Source organism: Protopterus annectens, chromosome 2.part1 (genome assembly GCF_019279795.1).
Source record: "Protopterus annectens isolate FY-2018-M chromosome 2.part1, PAN1.0, whole genome shotgun sequence".
Classification (NCBI taxonomy): domain Eukaryota; kingdom Metazoa; phylum Chordata; order Ceratodontiformes; family Protopteridae; genus Protopterus; species Protopterus annectens.
In genome coordinates, this window is record NC_056729.1 from 671,833,941 (window position 1) to 671,853,797 (window position 19,857).

The following is a 19,857-nucleotide window of genomic DNA, read 5'->3' on the forward strand; positions in this document are numbered from 1 at the left end:
CCATCAGCCGGTGAGAGCTTATGGCCACACTCGGAGCATTTTGAAAATATGGACTTAGGCTGTTCAGCCATAGTCTATAACTAACCTAAAGTTACAGAAAAGTAACTTAAACAATAAAAGAAGCACACAGGCCTCACACACACTCTCACAGCACAGCGGGAGGGAATAAAATTACTACTGAAAATTAAATTAAACTAAAAACAGTCAATAATAATAGGAAACCTACAACTTTCACACAAAAATTGTTAAAGAAAGAAAAAATTCTCTATTTTTTTAACAAGAAAAGTCTACTTAGCTGAGAGCTATGTAATCCACATCTAGTTACCAGCGCGGCAAACAAGATCTGAGGTCATGAGGGTAGAGCAGGGCATTATGGGTGAGGGGAGGAGCTGAGAGCTTGGATCCATAGCTGGAAAACCATGCCGGTTCGGATCCGATATCGGATCCATAACCCACAGGTTGCAGACAAATGAATATCCTACTTCAGATCCCTTCTTGCTTAAGTGCCTGCCAAAAGAAAGGCTGTTTTCCAAGATAGAAATTTTATATCCGCAGTAGCTGCTGGTTCAAAAGAAGGCAGGGTGAGTTTTTCCAGTACAAAATTGAAGTGCCATGCAGGAGTTAGTGCTCTTCTGGAAGGCCTTAAAATTTTGGCCCCTCTAAGATACTGTTTAAGCAGTGGATGAGAAAAGAGGGGAGGGCTCTGTGTTGTAATGAGCCGAGATGGCAGAAGCATGGATTTGTATTGAAGAAAAAAACAGGCCCTTGCAAAGAATCTCAGTTAAATATTGCAAAATCTGAGGAATATTGGGCTTTGCTGTGTCTATTCTTTGTGCTTGGTTCCAAGCACAAAATCTCTTCCATTTATCAGCATAAGATTTTCTAGTACTAGGCCTTCTGGCTTCCAAAATAACATCCATCACAGATTTACTGACAGGTGTGGTTTGACTATTTAGTTGATTAGCCATGCTGCAAGATTCAGAGTTTGGAAGTGAGTGTGCAGAATTTGACAGTTCTACTGAGACAGTAAATGAGGTATCTGAGGCAAGTACCATGGAGGAAGATGTGACATGATCCTTAGAAGCGGGTACCAGTGCTGGTGAGGCCAGTCCGGAGCAATTAGGATCATTTCTGTTTTTTCCTGTCTAACATTTAGTAAGACCTTGGAGAGAAGAGGCAGAGGGGGAAAGGCATACACTGAGAGGTTGTTCCAGCTGAAGGATAGGGCATCTACTTTCCATGTTTTGTGATGAGCTCTTGTGCAGAATTTGTCCAACTGATAATTTTGGGGAGAGGCAAACAGATCTATGTCTGGGCTCCCCCATTTCTGTGTTAAGATACTGAAGATTTGTGGATCCAGTTTCCATTCGTGCGGGTCCATAAGATTTCTGCTTAGGTCGCCTGCCAAATTATTTTGCTTTCCTGGCAGGAATTGAGCTTGGAGATGTATTTGGTAAGTCAAGGCTGTGTTCCACAAGGCCATGGCTAGTCTGCAAAGGGGGTAAGAATGTGTACCCCCTGCTTATGTACCACAACTGTGGTGTTGTCCGTCTTTATCAGTAGTTGTCCTGGATGAAGTAAGTCCTTGAAGGCAGTCAGAGCATTCTGAAAAGCTAGCATTTTTTTCTGGTTGATATGCACATGCATTTGGTTTGGGCTCCATTTTCCCTGAGAGCATCTCCCTGCCAGGTGGCCCCCCCCCCAAGCATAGTCTGATGTGTTTGTAGTTAGGGTGGCAGGGGGTAGAGTAGAGTGAATGACAGTCCCTTGTTTTGGTGACATGTCTCCGCCCACCAAAGAAACTCCTGCTGTAGGCAGGGAATGAGAGGAATCATTGTTTCTAGGCTGTGACAATGTTGACTCCATAAACTTTTTAGGTACCACTGAAGTTTCCACATATGCAGTCCCGCATATGGAATTAGTAGAATGCAGGATGCCATGAACCCCAAAGCCTGCAGAATTTGTCTTGCAGATAACTGGGTTCTTGTTGCCATTTGTTTGAAGTATGTTGTCAGTTGCCTTTGTCTGGCGTAAGGTAAGCCAACTGGGCAGTTGTATTCAAGCTTGCACCCAGGAATGTAATTATTTGAGAGGGTACCAGTTGTGATTTCTCTTCGTTTACTGTGTACCCTAAGCATGCTAGAAGCCTTTTTACAAATGCCAGATGTTGAAGTAGAGTGTCCTCCTTGTCCTCTGCTTGAATGAGACAATCGTCCAGAAAAGTATAAATTTGAATGCTTCTTTGTCTGCAGATTGCAATTACTGGTGTCAGGCACTTTGTAAAGACCCTGGGCGCAGTAGATAAGCCAAATGGCAGTGCAGAGAATTGGTAATGCAAAAAAACTGCTTTGAAGTGGAGGTATCTTCGGCATGATTCCCTTACTGGGATATGCAGGTATGCCTCTTAAGTCTAGCGTTACTAACCAAGCATCCCTGCCCAGCATAGGCAGTAGCTGTTGTAAAGTCAGCATTTTGAATTTTGGAATGTCCAGGAAAGTGTTCAGAATTGATAAGTCCAATATTGGATGCCATGAATGGTCTTTTCTGGGTACCAGGAAAAGTCTTGAATAAAAACCTTGTCCGTTTTCCTTTTCTGGTACCGGTTGAGTACCCCCATATCCATGAGGGACATGACTTGCTTCTGGGCCTCTGAAACCTGATTTTGTGTCCGTATGGAATTGGCAACGTATGGAAATGAAATCTGTACCCCTGGGATACTATGTTTAATACCCACTTGTCCTGGGTAATTAACTGCCAATTTTGAGCATGAAGTGCTAGTTTTCCCCCCAAGGGGGCTGCCAAAAGATAAGTGCTTAGTGATGGTAGAGGAAACTCATTGAGACTGCTGCTTACTGTAGGGTTGTGCTTTGTTTCCTCCAGATTTGGAGGTGGAGGCACCCTATTGCTTTGACCTGTAAGAACCCTGTGATTGATATCTGGAGCCTTTTGAGTGCCTGGATTTGCCCTGATTGGCTCTGTTGGACACAGGAAAGGACCAATTTATAGTAGGCCAGTGCCTACTGAACCTGGGTGGCTGCACTTGCAAGAAATTTTTTACAGTTTGCATAGATTTAACTGTCTTCCATTTTCTTTAAAACCTCTTCTGCCTTATTACCAGAGTATCATGCTGCAAAGGGACATCCAACAATTTAGCTTTAACGTGATCAGGCAGATTTTGCTCCTTGAGCTAGGCATGCCTTCTAATCACAGATCCAGTAACGGTGGCCCTACAAGAGGCCTCCAAGGAATCAAAACCACATTGCAAAGTATGCTTTCCAACCTGTTCTGCTGAATGCAATATATCCTGTAACTATTTTCCACACAATCAGAAATCAACATCATTTTCTGTTTCAGTAAGCCCATAACATGTTGTTGATATTTAAGCATATGAAACTGGCAGTTTAAAGTCCTTATTGCAAAGGTTGCACACGTATAAACCTTCTTACCCAATCTATCCAGCTCCCTGGAATCTCTATCAGAAGGGGTAGCATTTTTGGCTGTAGAAGCCTTTACACCCTTGGGACTCAGAGAGAGTCTCAGGATCAGCAGCAGGATTTTTGAAAAGAAATTTGTGGGAGTCAGGAACCCTGTAATACTGGTCTGGCTTACTAGGAGCCAGAAGCAGGGAATCAGAGCCATGCTTGATTCCGAGAACACATCAACAATGTCTAATACTGGAAGAATTGCCAAAGGCCTATGCTGAGGAAGAAGGAAATCCCTAAGCCTCTTTTTTGATTCAGAGAAGTCCCGACTCTCCCAATGAAAATGTTCTCTTAAAGTATGCAAAGTCTCTCCAAAACATTAATCCTCAGGAGGAGATGCAGATGGGATGGATTCCTCTGCATCAGAATCCTCATAGGGTGGAATAGAAAATTCCTGATCAGAAGAGGAATCAGAAGAAATGGAAACCTGATCTGAAGATTCATAATCAGTGCCTTGCCTAGGGTTCTTAGCGAGAGGGGGGGGGGGGGGGTTGGGAACGCCTGATCAAGGTAATTAAATCCTCAGCCATTTTGATCATCTGTGTTTTAGGCATAGGGGCCTGAGCACGTTGCCCATGACTCTTTTTTTAGACATAGAAGTTGCTTTTGACCTTGTTCTTGTTGCTGGCATCAGTCTAATATAAAAATGTTGAGGTCTGAAAACACCTTCAGAAGCCGGTGCCTGCTCAGCGGATCCAGACCAATCTAAGAGAGAGACATCTGCGGGTTCAATACTCTGAAAATCTCGAGGCATAACAGACTCTGAATGGGTCTCGGTAGAGGCCTGCGATTCAAAAGTAACAGGTATCAGGGTCTGAGAAAGCGACTCACTGAGTACCGGCGAACCGACGACTGGCTTAAGAGAAGCTTCGTCGTCAGTTTTGGACCTCGACGGTCTGTCTCTTTCTTTGTGTTTTTTGTGAACTCCGGTAGTCGGATTGCTAACCGACGAAATTTCAGGATAGTTAAATCTTGAACCAAAATATTTAGAAGTAAAAATATACCGACGCTTACCAGTGTGTTGGTTAAATTTAGCACAAACCCGACAGCAAAGCATGTTGTGATCAGGGCCTAGGCAAGGAATACAGAACAAATGAAAATCCTTATGAGGTATTTGCTTCCCACAAGTAATGCAATTATTAACTTTTACTGACATCGCTAATGAGCAAGAAAAAGTTTCCCCAACGAGGTACTAAGCTTTAGTTGAAGACTTCGGATCTGAAACAACTCATGTTTTATACCCCTGACGTCATGGAAGAAGGGAAAGCAACAGACACAGGATCCAAGACTTTGTTAATCAGGCCGACTGAGGGCTACCTGCAAGCAGATAACCCAAATGTAATAACTGCAACAGTGAAACACAAAGAACATCCAGGACTGCAGCAGTGAATACACTCTAACATCTACATTTATGGCAAGTGTACATAACTGTACTATATTCTTTGCGTTTCACTGTTGAAGTCATTACATTTGGATAGGTTCCCAAAGCTAAGGTTGGGAGGAGGAATTTAAATAGAATTAGGACCAGCTATAAGGCCCTGCAAGACTGCAGTGGCAAAGCCAACTCTGGATTTAGAGAAAACTGGCAAATGATAATGCTTGGTGAAAATATGTACAGAACTCCAGGTAGTAACTTCTAGGATGTCTCTTGTAGGGAAACCCCTGAGAAAGGCTATACAGGTATATGCAGCCCTGGTTGAATGGGGTCTGATACCCTGTGGGCTAGGTTTTCCCTGCTGCTTATAGCAGAAATGAATGCAGTGGCCTATCCATTCTGAAGTGGTTTGCTTTGAAATAGCTTTCCTCTCTGTCCCTGCAGCAAATGCCACCAGCAGTTGCTCAGATTTCCTTTGAGGTTTAGTCCTGTCCAAGTAGAATCTAAGTTCTGTGCACATCTAAGGAGTGCAGTATCCGTTCCCCTTTCTTCTATGGGTTAGGAAAGAAGGTAGACAAATGAATAGACTGATTAAGAAACACACTGGATACCACCTTGGGCATGAAGGAGGGATTGGTTCTGAGGGACAACAGGGAAGGAGTCTGAGACAGGTGCCATGGGGCCAAGTGTGACATTGCGCAAGAGGGGGTACCAATGTTGGCATGGCCAGTCTGGTGCAATTAAAATCGTCCTTGGCTTGTCCTGTTTGATCTTTAGTAGTACCTTGGAGAGCAGAGACAGAGGAAGGAAAGCATAAACTGATAGCTTTTTTCCCAGCTGAAGGATAGAGCATCCACTTTCCAAGCTAGCTTCTGGGGAGTCCTTGTGCAAAATTTGTCTACTTGATGGTTCTGGTGGGAGGCAAACAGGTCTGTATCTGGGTTCCCCCATTTTCTTGTCAATATGTTGAAAATCCTTGGTTCCAGTTTCCACTCGTGTGGGTCCATGAGGTTTCTGCTTAGTCAGTCTGCCAGTGTATTTAGTTTTCCTGGCAGGAATTGAGCTTGTAGATTCACTTGGTAGCTCAAGGCTGTGTTCCACAATGGCATGGCTAGTCTGCAGAGGGGTAAGAATGTGTACCCCCCCCCCAGCTTGTTTATGTACCACACGACAGTGGTGTTGTCCGTCTTTACCATTAGTTGTCCTGGAAGAATGTGGTCCTTGAAGGCTGTCAGAGCATTCTGTACAGCTAACATTTCCTTTTGATTTATGTGCAGGTGCATTTGATTTGGGTTCCATTTGCCCTGAATGCACTTCCCTGCCAGGTGAGCCCCCCATTCATAGTCTGATGTGTTTGTTGTTAAATTTTAAGTGGCAGGGGGGAGTGTAAATGGGAGACCCCTGTTTTGGTGGCAGGCCTCTGCCCACCAAAGGAACTCTAGGCATAGGCAAGGTATGATAGGAATCATTGCTTCTAGATCCTGTGAATGTTGATACCATAAGCTTTTGAGATATCACTGCAGTTTCCTCATATGCAGCCTTGCATATGGAATTAGAAGAATGCAGGAGGCCATGAACCTCAAGGCTTGCAGTATTTGCCTTGCAGACAACTGGGTTTTTGTGGCCACTTATTTGAAGTAGGTTGTCAAATGAATCCGCTTCAATGGCGTGAGGAAAGCCATCTGGGAAGTTGTATTCAAGCTTGCTCCCAGGAATATAATTTGTTGACAGGGTACCAGGTGTGATTTCTTTTCGTTTATGGTGTACCCCAGAGAAGTCAGTACCCTTTGAACAAAGGCCAGATGATTCAAACGCATGTCCTGGCTTTCTGCCTGAATTAGACAATCGTCCAGGTATGGGTATATTTGAATATTTCTTTGCCTGCAAAATGCAATGACTGGAGCTAGGTACTTTGTGAATATCCTGGGCGCAGTAGATAAGCCAAAGGGCAGAGCAGAGAACTGATAGTGCATGTAGCCTGCTTTGAAGCATAGGTACCCTCTGCAAGACTCCCTGATAGGGATGTGCAGGTACACTAAGTCTAGTGCTGCCAACCATGCACATCTTTGCCTAACATAGGAAGCAGCTGGTGAGGAGTCAGCATTTTGAATTTTGGAATCACCAGAAAGGTGGAGTAGAAAGGTCCAGGATAGGACACCATGTATTACCTTTTCTGGGTACCAGGAAAAGTCTCCAATACAAACCATGTCCTTTTTCCTCTTCTGGTACCAACTGAATAGCCCCCATGCTTAAGAGAGAGAGTACTTAATTTTGGGCCTCTGTCCACTGATTTGGGGGTAGGTATGGCCACCTGCTTGGTGTTGGTAACGTGCGGAATTGAAATCTGTATCCTTGGGACACTATATTTAAAACCCATTTGTCCTGGGTAATGAGTTCCCAGTTTTTGGCCTGCAGACCAATCTTTCCGCCTAAAGGAGCATTCAGTTGGGAAGTGCTTGGAAGTTTTAAAAGCCAGTCATAGAGACAGATTTCCATAGGGGGGAGTCTTACTACTCCCAGATTTGGGTGCGGAAACCCTACACTGCTTAGTCTTGTGTGTCCCCTGGGACTGAAACCTGGGGTTTCTGCTGTCTGGGTTTGGCTTGAGAAGACCTGGAAGGGGTTGGAAAGGACCAATTCTTAGAGGGCTAGGGCCTACTAAATCTAGGCAGCCGAACTTGTAAGAAATCTAACAGTTTGCATAGATTTAGCTTTCATCTTTTTAAGAACTTCCTCAGCTTTGTTGCCAAACAGGCGGCCCTGATTTAAGGAAGTATCCAACAGTTTAGCTTTAACATGATCAGACAAAGACTGCTCCTTAAGCCAAGCATGCCCTTCTGAGCATAGACCCAGTAACAGCAGCCCTGCAAGAGGCCTCTAATGAATCAAATCCACATTGCAAAGTATGTTTTCCAACCTGTTAAGCAGAATGCATTAAATCCTGTAATTCTTTACTTTCAGCACAGTCAGGAATCAACATAATTTTCTGTTTAAGCAATCCAATAACATGTTGTTGATACTTTAACATATGAAACTGTCAGTTTAAAGCCCTAATGACCATGGCTGCATTAGTGTAAACCTGCTTACCCCATCTATCCAGCGCCCTGGAGTCTTCTATCAGAATGGGTAGGAGCTTTAGCAGTAGAAGCCTTAATGCCCTTGGGTCCCTGTGAAACAGTCTCTGGATCCAAAATAGGATTTTTAAAAAGGGAACTTGCGTGAATCAGGAACCCTGTAATATCGGTCAGGTTTTCTGGGAGCAGGAGGCAAAGAATCAGAGGCCAAACTAGATTCCGAAAAGGCATCATCAACAATGTCTAGTACAGGAGGTATAGCTAAAGGCCTATGCTGAGGCAGGAGTAAGAAATCCCTAAGCCTCTTTTTTGAATCAGAAAAATCCTGGCTTTCCCAGTGGAAATGCTCCCTTAGAGTATGTACGGTTTCACCAAAAGAAAAATCCTCTGGACGGGAAGCAGAGGGAATACAGTCCTCTGCATCAGAATCCTAATAAGTAGATAAGTGCAAATCCAGATCAGAAGAATCAGAAAAATCAGAATCCTGGTCAGAATACTTATAAACAACTTCAATCCTAGGTCTCTTAGAAGGAGGAGGTTGGCTTCCCCTGATTAGAGTTATAAGATCTTCAGCCATTCTTATTTGTTTTTTAGGCATAGAGGCCTGAGCATGTGACCTGGGCTTCAGTTTCTTAGGCATGGTTCGAGATTTAGGCCTAAATGAAGAAGGAGGCGTCGGTTTAATATGCAAGTCTGTAGGCCTGAATACACCCTCAGAAGCCGGTGCCTGCAAATCGGCTCCGGACTCATCCAAGGTAGAGACATCCACAGGTTCCACAGTTGAAGCATCTTGTGGCATACCAGACTCCAAATGGGTCTCAGTAGAGGCCTGTGAATCAGAAGTAGCGGGTATCAGGGGTTGCGAAAGCACCTGAGTACCGGCGAACTGGCGACTGGCTTAGAAGCTTCATCGGCAGCTTTGGACCTAGGCGGCTTCTCTCTGTCTTGATCCTTGCGTTTTTTCAGAATCCCGGTAGTCGGATGGCTAACCGACATTTCAGGATTATTAAGCAGAGAACCAAAATATTCAGAGACGAAAATATACAGACAACAAATAGTGCGCTGATTAAATAAAGCACAAAACCGACAGCAAGGTACGTCGTGGTCAGCCTAGGCAAGGAATACAGTATGAATGAAAATCTTTGTGAGGTATTTGCTTTGCACAAGTAATGTAATTATTAACTTTTACTGACATCATTAAAGAGCAAGAAAAAGTTTCCCCAACGGGGTACTTAGCGTTAGTTTAAGACTTTGGTTCTGAAAGTCGAAAACGAAAATTTCAGGAATCGGCCGACCGGCACTTGGGAACTGCTTCTGCTTCGGGCACCGCATGGCAAGAAAGACTGATGTAATGGCGTTGGCTGCATGTTTTATACCCCTGACGACCTGATGTCATGGAAGAAGGGACAGCAACCGACGCAGGACCCAAGATTTTGTTAATCAGGCCGACTGAGGGCTACTGCAAGCAGATAACCGAAATGTAATGACTGCAACAGTGAAACACAAAGAACATCCTTGTTATCCACAGTGTTAGATTCAGGGATAACAGGTTGGGTTGCAGTAGCAACCCCTTCTGCTGCTTGACAAGATCCATTTGTAGTGTTAGTTTGTAGCGGATGCCTCTGGTAGGTGAAATAGAAGAAACCAATGCTGTTAGCCAAAAAGGGATCACTAACAATAGTTTTGGCTTTTCTTTTTGTGCCTTTAGAACCACCTTTGGGATGAGAGGTAGAGGAAGAAACAGCAAGGAGCTGCCCTTGTCCACTGAAGACATCTGTCCTACATATCGAGGGACAAGGGCCCCTGATGCAAAAGACCCAATTCCTCCTTGCATATGTACCACAGGACTGCGGAGTTGTCTGTGAACACACACAGGAGATGTGGCCTTCAGAAATTGGAAGAACTCAGAAGAGGGCCCTCACCTCCTTCATGCTGATGTAATCCTTTAGTAGTTTTGGTTGTTGCCTGCCCTGAACCTGGTGTATCTCTTGCCCAGGCTTCCCATGCATTGCCCAAGACATCAGTGTGCATTCTTTGAACTGGAAGTGGTGAAGTAAAGGGAAGTCCTGGGTTGAGTATCACCTGGTCCCTCTACCATGAGAACGTTTTCCTAAGACAAGGTAATAAAAGGATTAGTGTGTCTAGAGGGTGAGTGTGCAGAATCTAAACTGCTTTCAGGTAATATCAGACTTTCCTCATATGCAGTCTGGCTACAGGAAGCACTGGAATAGTTGCTGCCATGAATCCTAAGGCCATTAGCATCTCTCTTGCTGAGCACTGGCTAAGGGAGTTCATATTGTGAAAGTAATCTGCAAGGCTTTGCACTTTTTCCTGAGTCAGGTAGGCCAGCATTCTTATGGCGTCCAGTTTGCAGCACAGGAAATCTAAGTTCTGGGCTGACTGCAGGGAGGAATTCTTGTAGTCAATAGTGAACCCCAAATATTACAGGAGGTCGAAGGTTAGCTGGAAATGTTGCAGGAGTATCTGAGGAGAGGAGGCTTGGATTAACAAATTTTCCAAGTAGAGGAAAAAAAATGGATTCCCTGTGGTTAACCGAAGACCATCACTGATGCCAGACACTTTGTGAAAACTCTTGGGGCTGTGGAAAATACAAAAGGCAAAGCAGTAAACTGGAAGTGAAATGACCCAGCACAAAACCAAAGGAATCTCCTGCAAGGAGGGTGAAATGGAACATGGAGATAGCTAGTGATACTATACAAATCTGAGAAAGAATTAATGAAAGTATGTGTAGGGAAAGCATTACGAATACTGGCATTTTTATAAATGTGTTTAGTAGAGTGAGACCCAGTGTGGGTCTCCATTGCCATTCTTTCCTTGATATTGTGAAATTTCTAGAGTAAAAACCATTTCTCAAATGCCTGGGGTTCTGGTTTTATTGTGCCTTTTGCCTGCAATGACAAAAGGATGAGTGGAAGTAGGTGGATCTGGTTATGGGGAGGAGATGGCATGCCATTTCAGAGGCAGGATTTCCATCTAAGATGCACCATAGCCCTTTGGTCTGTGGTAATTTTTTCCAGGTAGTGGGTGAGTCTTTCTGAGAGGGGAAGGGCTGGTGTGGGGATAGTTGCGGGATTTTATAGTTAAAGAGATTTCTCTAAAGAGGGAGGCCTCCCACAAGATGAATCTCTGTTGTTTCTCTGGGAATTACCTTCAGAGGGTCCCTTCCTGCGTTTCTGGCTGGGCCTAGGATCTCTTCTAACAAAAGAGGTGGGTTTTGTTGGGTAATTCTTCTGGTACCTAGGTACTGAGATTAACAGAAGCTGTCTGCATACTTTCATGGTTTTTCCCTGTTCTTGGAAGAGTTTTGAAAAGAATCGCTGCCTAAGGTCCAAAACAGGAGATGTCTGTCTAAAGGGGAATCTATAATTTTAGACTTCAGGTCTTTGGATATGGGTTTATTTTATAGCCATGTATACCTGCAGAGGATGGAACCAGTGGCATCTGCTCTGGACAAGGCTTCTACAGCATCATAACTACATTTAATGTCACGTCTGGCTACTTGTGCAGACTGATTAAAGACAAGATATTATTCAGAATCAGTTCCTTTTGAATCTACCACTACCTTGTTTAAAAAATTGAGGATGGATATCAAACACTTGGTCATAACAGCATAGTAATGTATAGCCTGGAATGCCAAAGTAAAGGACGTACAAACCTTTTTACCCCACCTATGCACAAGCCCTATTAACCCTGTCCGAAAGGAGGAACTTAAAAGGTTTATCAGAAGAGACGCATACTGCAGAGTAGTCTGGCGCAGGATTTTTAAACAAGAATTTATCAGGGACTTCATAAAATTTGTCTGGTCTTTTGGAGGCAAGACGGTGCAAGTCAGGGGTAGCTGAGGTGAAATGAAAGGCATCAAAGAAGGAGTCGAGAACAAGGGGAAATAGGAAAGGGACGGAAGCGCCCATTTCCAAGAGCCTGTAGTATCTTTTCTGAACCACTGTAATCTGCCTAGACTTCAATGTCCTAAGTGTTTTATCATGTTTAATGCACTCGCTCCAGAAGTAAGCATCTTCCACAAGAAAATCAGAAGAAAGGGAATCTTTGTTGTCTGAATGGACTAGGTCCAGGGACTGAATTTTGAGATGAATAGACCAGGAAATGATCTGAATCAGAAGCCTCATCTCAGAGGAAGATGAATGCCCAGCAACCTTTTAGGGGTGGTGGCCCTGGGAATAAAAAGACACAGGCTTTAGGGCCATAATGTCCTTGTACAGGCCTTGAAATAAGTCTATGCATTCCTTTTCACTAGAAGGAGGAGGGGAGAAGTTACATGTTTAATTTTTTGGCATTTCTTTTTCGACATGATGAACACCTGAACCAAACGTAGTGGTTCAGATCCCAGACATACCTCAGTAATTTTACCTGGGATCACCTCCCCAACAAGTATCTGGAGAATGCCCTCTGAGATTATGACACATGGTTCAGCTTTCTCTGCAATTTCCTCAGTTGTAAGAGCGTCTGATACCATACCAGCCTTCAAAGGGGTCTCAGCAGAGGGCATCTGATATGGAACCGAAGTACCACAAGTTCTGAAACCTCAGCATGTACTCTAGTCAAAGTGTATCTGAGTTTCTGGCCTAGTTCTTTCAAGCTTCTTCTTGAGCAGTAATGGTATATCTGGGGAAGCAGACTCTGTCAAGTATTTAAAATGTTTGGGCTCTAGAAAAGTATTAGGCTAGGACAAATGGAATCCCAGCATCTTGGGTACAAATGACAGGCAAATGGAACAGGCCTTATAGTAGTGTTCCACCCCTAAGCAGATAAAATACTGAGTAAGCAAGCAGTTGCACTGAATTTGCCCAAAGCCCCCTCCAACTAAATTCCCTTCACATGAAGGAACTTCTTGAATGAGCCTTACAGTTATCTTCTTTTATGCTTCTCTGCAGCAATAAAGACAATGGGTGATATGCAAATGGAATTTACGCCACGTTTCCACTCAAGTACTTCACTTAGTTAAGCCAGTTTCCTAACAGTTGACAAACACAAATGCACCAGGTTCAATCAGTAGTCCATATACAGGAAGAAGAATTGGATGGATATAGAATGATAAGGCAGAGCCTGCTTGCCTCTTTTATTCGGGGGGGGGGGGGGTGGCATATGTCCTAGATTAAGGTCTTATGTTACCAAATCCCAAGTAGAAGCTAAGCATTACTAGAAGTGCTTCAACTTCAAGGGAGAGAAGCTCTTTGTGAGACCATCTCTCGTGGAAGCAGGAGACATGATTAATCATATATATAACCCAATGCACACCATCCCTTGAGAAGTACTAGGCATGCATAGGGGAACTGCTAGGGGGTCTTAAAGGGGAAAAAAATGCTCAATCCCCTTCCCTCTAGGAGCAAATGGAATGGTTCCTATGGGGCTGCACAATGGGTGATGGGTAGAAGCTTGATGGTCACTTGGGTACTGAAAGAGAAGAAAAAAATAATTTAGTGGGCATGATTTATTCAATAGGAAAGGGAATATCAATGTATTTTTTCTACTCCTGTGCATTGTATAGCTGGGCTCTTTTGTTAAAAGACTGCCATGAACAAGTGAAATTAAGCATTCAATTACATCTTCCATGACACTTCATTCCAGCCAAGTCACTTTCTCTGAAATGGGCCATCCTCATTTCAGTTAAGAATAAATCTTTCACTCACCCCAATTTCACTCCTTATGAAATAATGTTTTCAGCTATGACCCAGACCTAATGCAGTGCAGATATTTTAGACTAGACTGTGAAACAGTATGTTTTTTGAGGGGAGGGGGTAAGAAAACTGGAGCACCCAGTAAAAAACACACACCTGGAAAACGCACTTGCATAATGATAAATGCCCAGAGGTCTGGACTGAACCCTGCACCCTAAAGCTGGAAGGCAGAGATCTTTGCCAAGTTGATGTGCTGCTCAGCTGTGTGCATTCATAAAGCAGTATAAATGCATGCCCGTGTGTATATAGGTTTATATTGCCACACATATGCAAATACACCTCTAATTTTTGTAGACAATGTGTTGTGCATTTTGTAACAGACCGTTGTCTTCAAGACTTTCAGACAACACACACACTTGCCTGAACTATTGTTCAAATGTTGCTCTTGCAAGGAGTGCAGCTCATCCAAAAGTTTATCCATTTTTTGCTTTTTGTCCTTAAGTAATTTCAGTTTGGCTAGCTGAACTTTCTCTTCAGATAAACATCCTGAAGGGGAAGAATTATGACTTCTTGAAACCTCTCTGGTGAGCGACAGACTTTCAGCTTGCTTTCGGTTATCAGGAACAGGCTGAGTCTGAAAAAAACAATATGGAGAAAGGTTACAGTCTCAAGTAATTTAAAGTGCCATTAAGACTCACAAAAGATGGAATTTACCTTACATTTACATCTTAATTTCCTTTCTTTACTGTATATCTTATTATTCTTTGGCAGCTCACAGATTTCACTGAAAAAGGAAGGCAAGTTTACTCTGATAGGAACAGAACCTTGAAGTGGCCAGAAAAAAGTACAGTTTTGTACCTACCATAAATGTAGATGTTCGAGGATTCCCTTGCTGCAGTCCTGACAATTGGGTATAGTCCGCGTCCCAGTCGGCCCGAATACCAGAGTATAAGGCTGACGTCGGTCATGGCGCCTTAGACTGACGTCAGTACGTCAGGGTACTAATGCGCATGACCGACGTCATTTCCTCAGTCTTTTCTTGCCCCAGATGTCAGAAGACCCAAAAAGACAAGTCCCAAAAACAACCTGTACCAAAAAACATGTACAATATATACAGTAATAAATACAAAAAATATATGCATGTAAACTCACCTACACAACCACCCTGAATCACAGAGGGGAAGGAGGGAGGGTAAATTGGACTGCAGCAAGGGAATCCTCGAACATCTACATTTATGGTAGGTACAAAACTGTACTATGTTCTTCGTCTTCCCTTGCTGCAGTCCTGACAATTGGGTAGAATCCCAAAGCAGAGGTAAGGGAGGCTGGCAAATTATAAAGTAGCAGGAGCTGACAACATGCCTTGTAAAACAGCTGTGGCAAAACCAGCTCTAGTCTTAGAGTATATAGGCAGGTGATAATGCCTAGAGAAAGTATGCACTGAACTCCAAGTAGCTGCTTCCAGAATATCCTTAGTTGCCACCCCTTAGAAATGCTGTTGAAGTGGCAGTAGCCCTAGTGGAATGAGGCCTAATCCCAGCTGGAACCTCTTTGCCATGATGGGAATAACAAAATGCAATGCAAAAGCCAATCCACCTAGAAATAGTTTGTTTTGACACAGGCTTGCCCTGTGAACTCAAGGCAAAAGAAACAAGTAACTGCTGAGACTGCCTAAAATCTTTAGTCCTGCTCAAATAATAACGCAATTGCCTGTGTACATCTAAAGTGTGCAAAATCTTTTCCCCTTTATTTTGAGGATCTGCAAAAAAGGTAGGCAAATGAATAGTTTGGTTTAAAGCCACACTAGAAACCACCTTAGGCATAAAAGAAGGATTAGTACGTAATGATACCCTGTCCTTATGGAAAATCAAAAAGGGCTCTACTGCCATAAGGGCCTGCAACTCAGACACCCTTCTTGCAGAAGTAATAGCCAACAGAAAAGCAGTCTTCCATGACAAATATTTCAATTCAGCAGTAGCTGCAGGCTCAAAAGGTTGTAGAGTAAGTTTTTCCAACACAAAATTGAGATCCCAAGCAGGAGTAGGAGCTCACGGGGTCTTATATTCTTATTCTTTGCCCCTCTAAGAAACTGCTTGAACAAAGGATGCGAAAACAAAGGTGGGTCACAATCATAGTGAGCTGAAATTGCTGCAGCATGAATCTTTATGGAAGAGAAGGACAAACCTTTGTCCAATAATTCAGTAAGATATTGAAGAGCCACACTCAAATTAGGCTCTGAAATCTCCAAATTCTTTGCTGTACTCCAAAATAAAAATCTCTTCCATTTTTCTGCGTACACTCTCCTAGTACTAGGCCTTCTAGCTTCCATAATCACATTTAAAACTTGTTGAGGAAGCTGAGACCTACCATGCTTCAACACAGAATATGCCAAGCTGTGAGATGAAGAGATTGAAGCTTGACATTGAGCAGATGACCGTCCTTCTGAGATAACAGATGAGGAATCAGAGGTAAAGGCCATGGAGGCTTCTTTACAAGACTCCTTAGAAGTGGGTACCAGTGTTGCGGAGGCCAATCTGGAGCTATCAAAATCATCCTTGGCCTGTCCTGTCTGACCTTTAGTAATACCTTTGGAAGAAGAGGTAGAGGTGGAAAGGCATAGACATGAAGGTTTTTCCAACTGAAAGACAGAGCATCCACTTTCCAAGCTGTGTGATGAAACCCCTTTGTGCAATACTTTGGCAGCTGGTGGTTTAGTGGAGAAGCGAACAGATCTATGTCTGGAGTTCCCCATGACACTGTCAATTTTTGAAATACATGAAGATCCAGTTTCCACTCGTGGGGATCCATGATTTGTCTGCTTAATACATCTGCTAGGGAGTTCTGTGCTCCTGGCAGAAACCTTGCCTGAAGAGTCAGTTGCAGGCTTAACGCAGTCTCCCATAAAATCATTGCTTGCCTGCATAGAGGATAAGAATGTGTTCCCCCTTGCTTGTTGATGTACCACATGACAGTTGTGTTGTCTGTTAGAATCAACACCTGCCCTGGAAGAAGTAAGTCCTTGAACGCCATCAATGCAAACTGGACTGCTAACATCTCCTTCATATTGATATGTAGATGCTGTAGTCTGGCAGGCCACTTGTCTTGTATCCACTTTCCATTTAGATGAGCTCCCCAAGCAGTGTCCGAGGCATCTGTCGTTAAAATCTGACTCGCCTCTGGCGGGTCACAGAGAGTCCCTTGTTTAGGTGACATTCCTGAGCCCACCACAAGAATTCCTTTTGAAGGCAAGGTATTATTTGAATGACAGTGTCCAAATCTTGGCAGTGCTGTGTCCATACATTTTTGAGATACCATTGCAGCTTCCTCATATGCAGTTTGGCATTGGGAAGCACCAGAATACAAGATGCCATGAACCCTAATGCTTGAAGGACTGTCCTTGCAGTCAGCACGGACTGATGAGATAGTTGATGGAAGTAAAGTGACAGACTCTTTTGTTTGTCGGGGGTAAAAAGGCCATCTGGGCTGCTGTATTCAGTCTCACACCCAGAAAGCACATGTCTTGAGAGGGTACTAGACTGGACTTTATTTCGTTCACAGAATACCCTAGGCATCTTAGCACTGCTATGACATATTCCAGATGCTGTAGAAGGTGTTCCTTTTCTTGAGCCAGAATCAGGCAGTCGTCCAAGTAAGGATAAATTTGAATGCCTTGAAGCCTGAAGTAAGCTATCACTGGAGCCAGAACCTTTGTGAATACTCTGGGCGCAGTAGATAAGCCAAAGGGCAATGCAGAGAACTGATAATGAAAATCTCCAGTTCGAAACCGCAGATACTTTCTGCAACTTAGCCTTATGGGCACATGAAGGTAAGCTTCCTTGAGATCCAAAGTTACCATCCAGTGATCCTTGCCCAGCAGAGGTAACAGTTGCTGTAACGTCAACATCTTGAACTTGGGAATGTCCAGATAAGTGTTGAGGATAGATAAATCCAAAATTGGTCTCCACGTGTTCCCCTTCTTTGGTACTAGGAACAGGCGAGAATAAAATCCAAGCCCCTTTCTGATACAGGGACTGGCTGAATAGCCCCTATCTGGAGTAACTGAGAAACTTGCTTGTGAGCCTCTTTTCTTTGTGGAGGAGGAACATCTGGCATGCCTTTGAAAGGGGCATTGTGTGGAAATAAAATCTGTACCCGTGATGAATGATATCCAGCACCCATCTGTCTTGAGTGATTAAATCCCAATTTTCTTTGAAAAGAGACAATCTTCCTCCCAAAGGAGCTGCCAGACGAGAGTCCACTGGCAGCTGAAAAGGCAGGTCATTGGTTCTGCTTACGAAAGGACTGACCCTGCCCTCACCAGAAGTCTGAGCAGGTGAACTGTCTGATCTAGGCCTAAGCAGACCTTGAGCCCTGCCCCTACCACGTCTAGACCTACCCCTAGACTGGGAACCATAAGCAGGATATGTCCACCCCTTAGCAGGCCAATTTCTACTAAACTTGGAGGCTGCACCTGCAAAAATCTTTAACAGTCTGCATAGACTTAGCTTTGTCCTCCATTTTCTTTAAAACTGCTTCCACAGGCGGTCCAAACAACACATCAGACTGTAAAGGAGCATCCAAAATCCTGGTCTTAACATGCTCAGCTAAATTCTGATCCTTCAACCATGCATGTCTGCGAAGAACAGAACTAGTAGCAGCCACCCTCGAGGAGGCCTGAACAGCATCAAAACCACACTGCAAAGAATGCTTACCCACTTGTTCAGACACATGAACCAAATCCAGCAATTCTTTACACTCAATACCTTCCGCCAAAGCATCCACCTTAGATTTCAATTGTGAAAGGAGATAATTCTGATATTTCAGCATATGAAACTGACAATTCAACGCCCTCATGGCTAGAGTGGAAGAAGTATATACTTTCTTACCCCACCTATCCAAAGCCCTTGCCTCTTTATCAGAGGGTACAGGATTTTTAACCACAGAAGCTTTAACACCTTTAGGCCCCTGAGAAACAGTTTCTGGGTCCGCCCTGGGACTCTTAAACAAATACTTATGAGCTTCGGGCACCCTATAATACCTATCAGGCTTAACAGGAGCAGGAGGCAAGGAATCAGGGTTCAGAGAAGCCTCTGCAAAACATCCTCCACCACATTCAACACAGGAGGAATAGCTAAGGGCCTATGCTGGGGCAAAAACAAGAATTCCCTAAGCCTTTTCTGGAGTCAGAGTAATCTTGGCCTTCCCATTTAAAGTGCTCCCTCATGGAGTGAAGAGTCTCTGAAAATGAAAAATCCTCAGGAGGAGAAGCTGAAGGAGTGGAATCATCCACATCAGAATCAGAATAAGTAGGAAACTCTTGCAAGTCTTCCACAGAAGACTCTGAAGCCTGTGAACACTGTTCAAAACTATCAAACTCCTGTTCCACCCTAGGCCTCTTATCAGGTGGGGCATAGAACCTCTAATCAGAGTAATCAAATCTTCTGCCATTTTAAGCATATGTTTCTTAGGCACAGAGCCCGAAATGCTAGGAGAAGCCCCTACAGAAGCTGAACTTGGCCTTCCTCTAAAAGAAGCTTTGGCAACAGAAGGAGAGGCCCTAACTACCTTGGGAAGAGAGGGAAGAACAGCTACCTGAGAAGCCCCTCAGCCTGGCCTACCTCCTGAGAGGGCACATCCTGTAACAGTAAAGTATCTGCCTGAGACTCCATAGAGACTCCTGGCAAAACCTCTGGCTCCCTGAGCCTTCTAAAGGACCGGCGTCCGGGACGGCGGGTTCCTCACCCCTAGACTTCACTGTTTTGTCCTTGCGCTTCTTAGATGAAGCAGGCGTCGGAGCATCCGACGGCATAGTATAATTGCAACGCTTCCCAAACACTAACCTAGCACAATCAAGCCTCCTCTTAATAGTGCGCTTGTTAAATCTAGCACAAGAGCGGCAACCAACAACGCCGTGCTCAGGCCCTAAACAAGGTATACACAATGTATGATAATCCCTATGCGGTATCTGTTTCCCACAAGAAATACAGTTATTCACTTTTCTGACATCCGGTTAAATACTGAGGCAAGAAAAACAAAATGTTCCCCGGGTACTTAGCCAACTCTGAATTCGGTCTGAAACTCCGGTTTCGAAAATCTCAGAACGCCAACCTGCACTCGCAAAATTGCTTCTGCATCGGACCATGCGGCAAAAAAGACTGAGGAAATGACGTCGGTCATGCGCATTAGTACCCTGACGTACTGACGTCAGTCTAAGGCGCCATGACCGACGTCAGCCTTATACTCTGGTATTCGGGCCGACTGGGACGCGG

The 19,857-nt window shown here is 44.0% G+C and overlaps 1 protein-coding gene across 1 annotated transcript in view; it reads right to left on the reverse strand.

Moving 5' to 3' along the window:
- Window positions 1-19,857, reverse strand: part of PCM1 (pericentriolar material 1) — a gene marked incomplete at its 5' end in the record, with an annotated part of 3,258,627 nt that overhangs the window by 2,977,451 nt on the left and 261,319 nt on the right. The window contains one exon of the mRNA XM_044063494.1: window positions 14,009-14,222. Within this exon, the coding sequence (XP_043919429.1) occupies window positions 14,009-14,222 (214 nt within the window). The remainder of the gene's footprint in view (window positions 1-14,008; window positions 14,223-19,857) is intronic.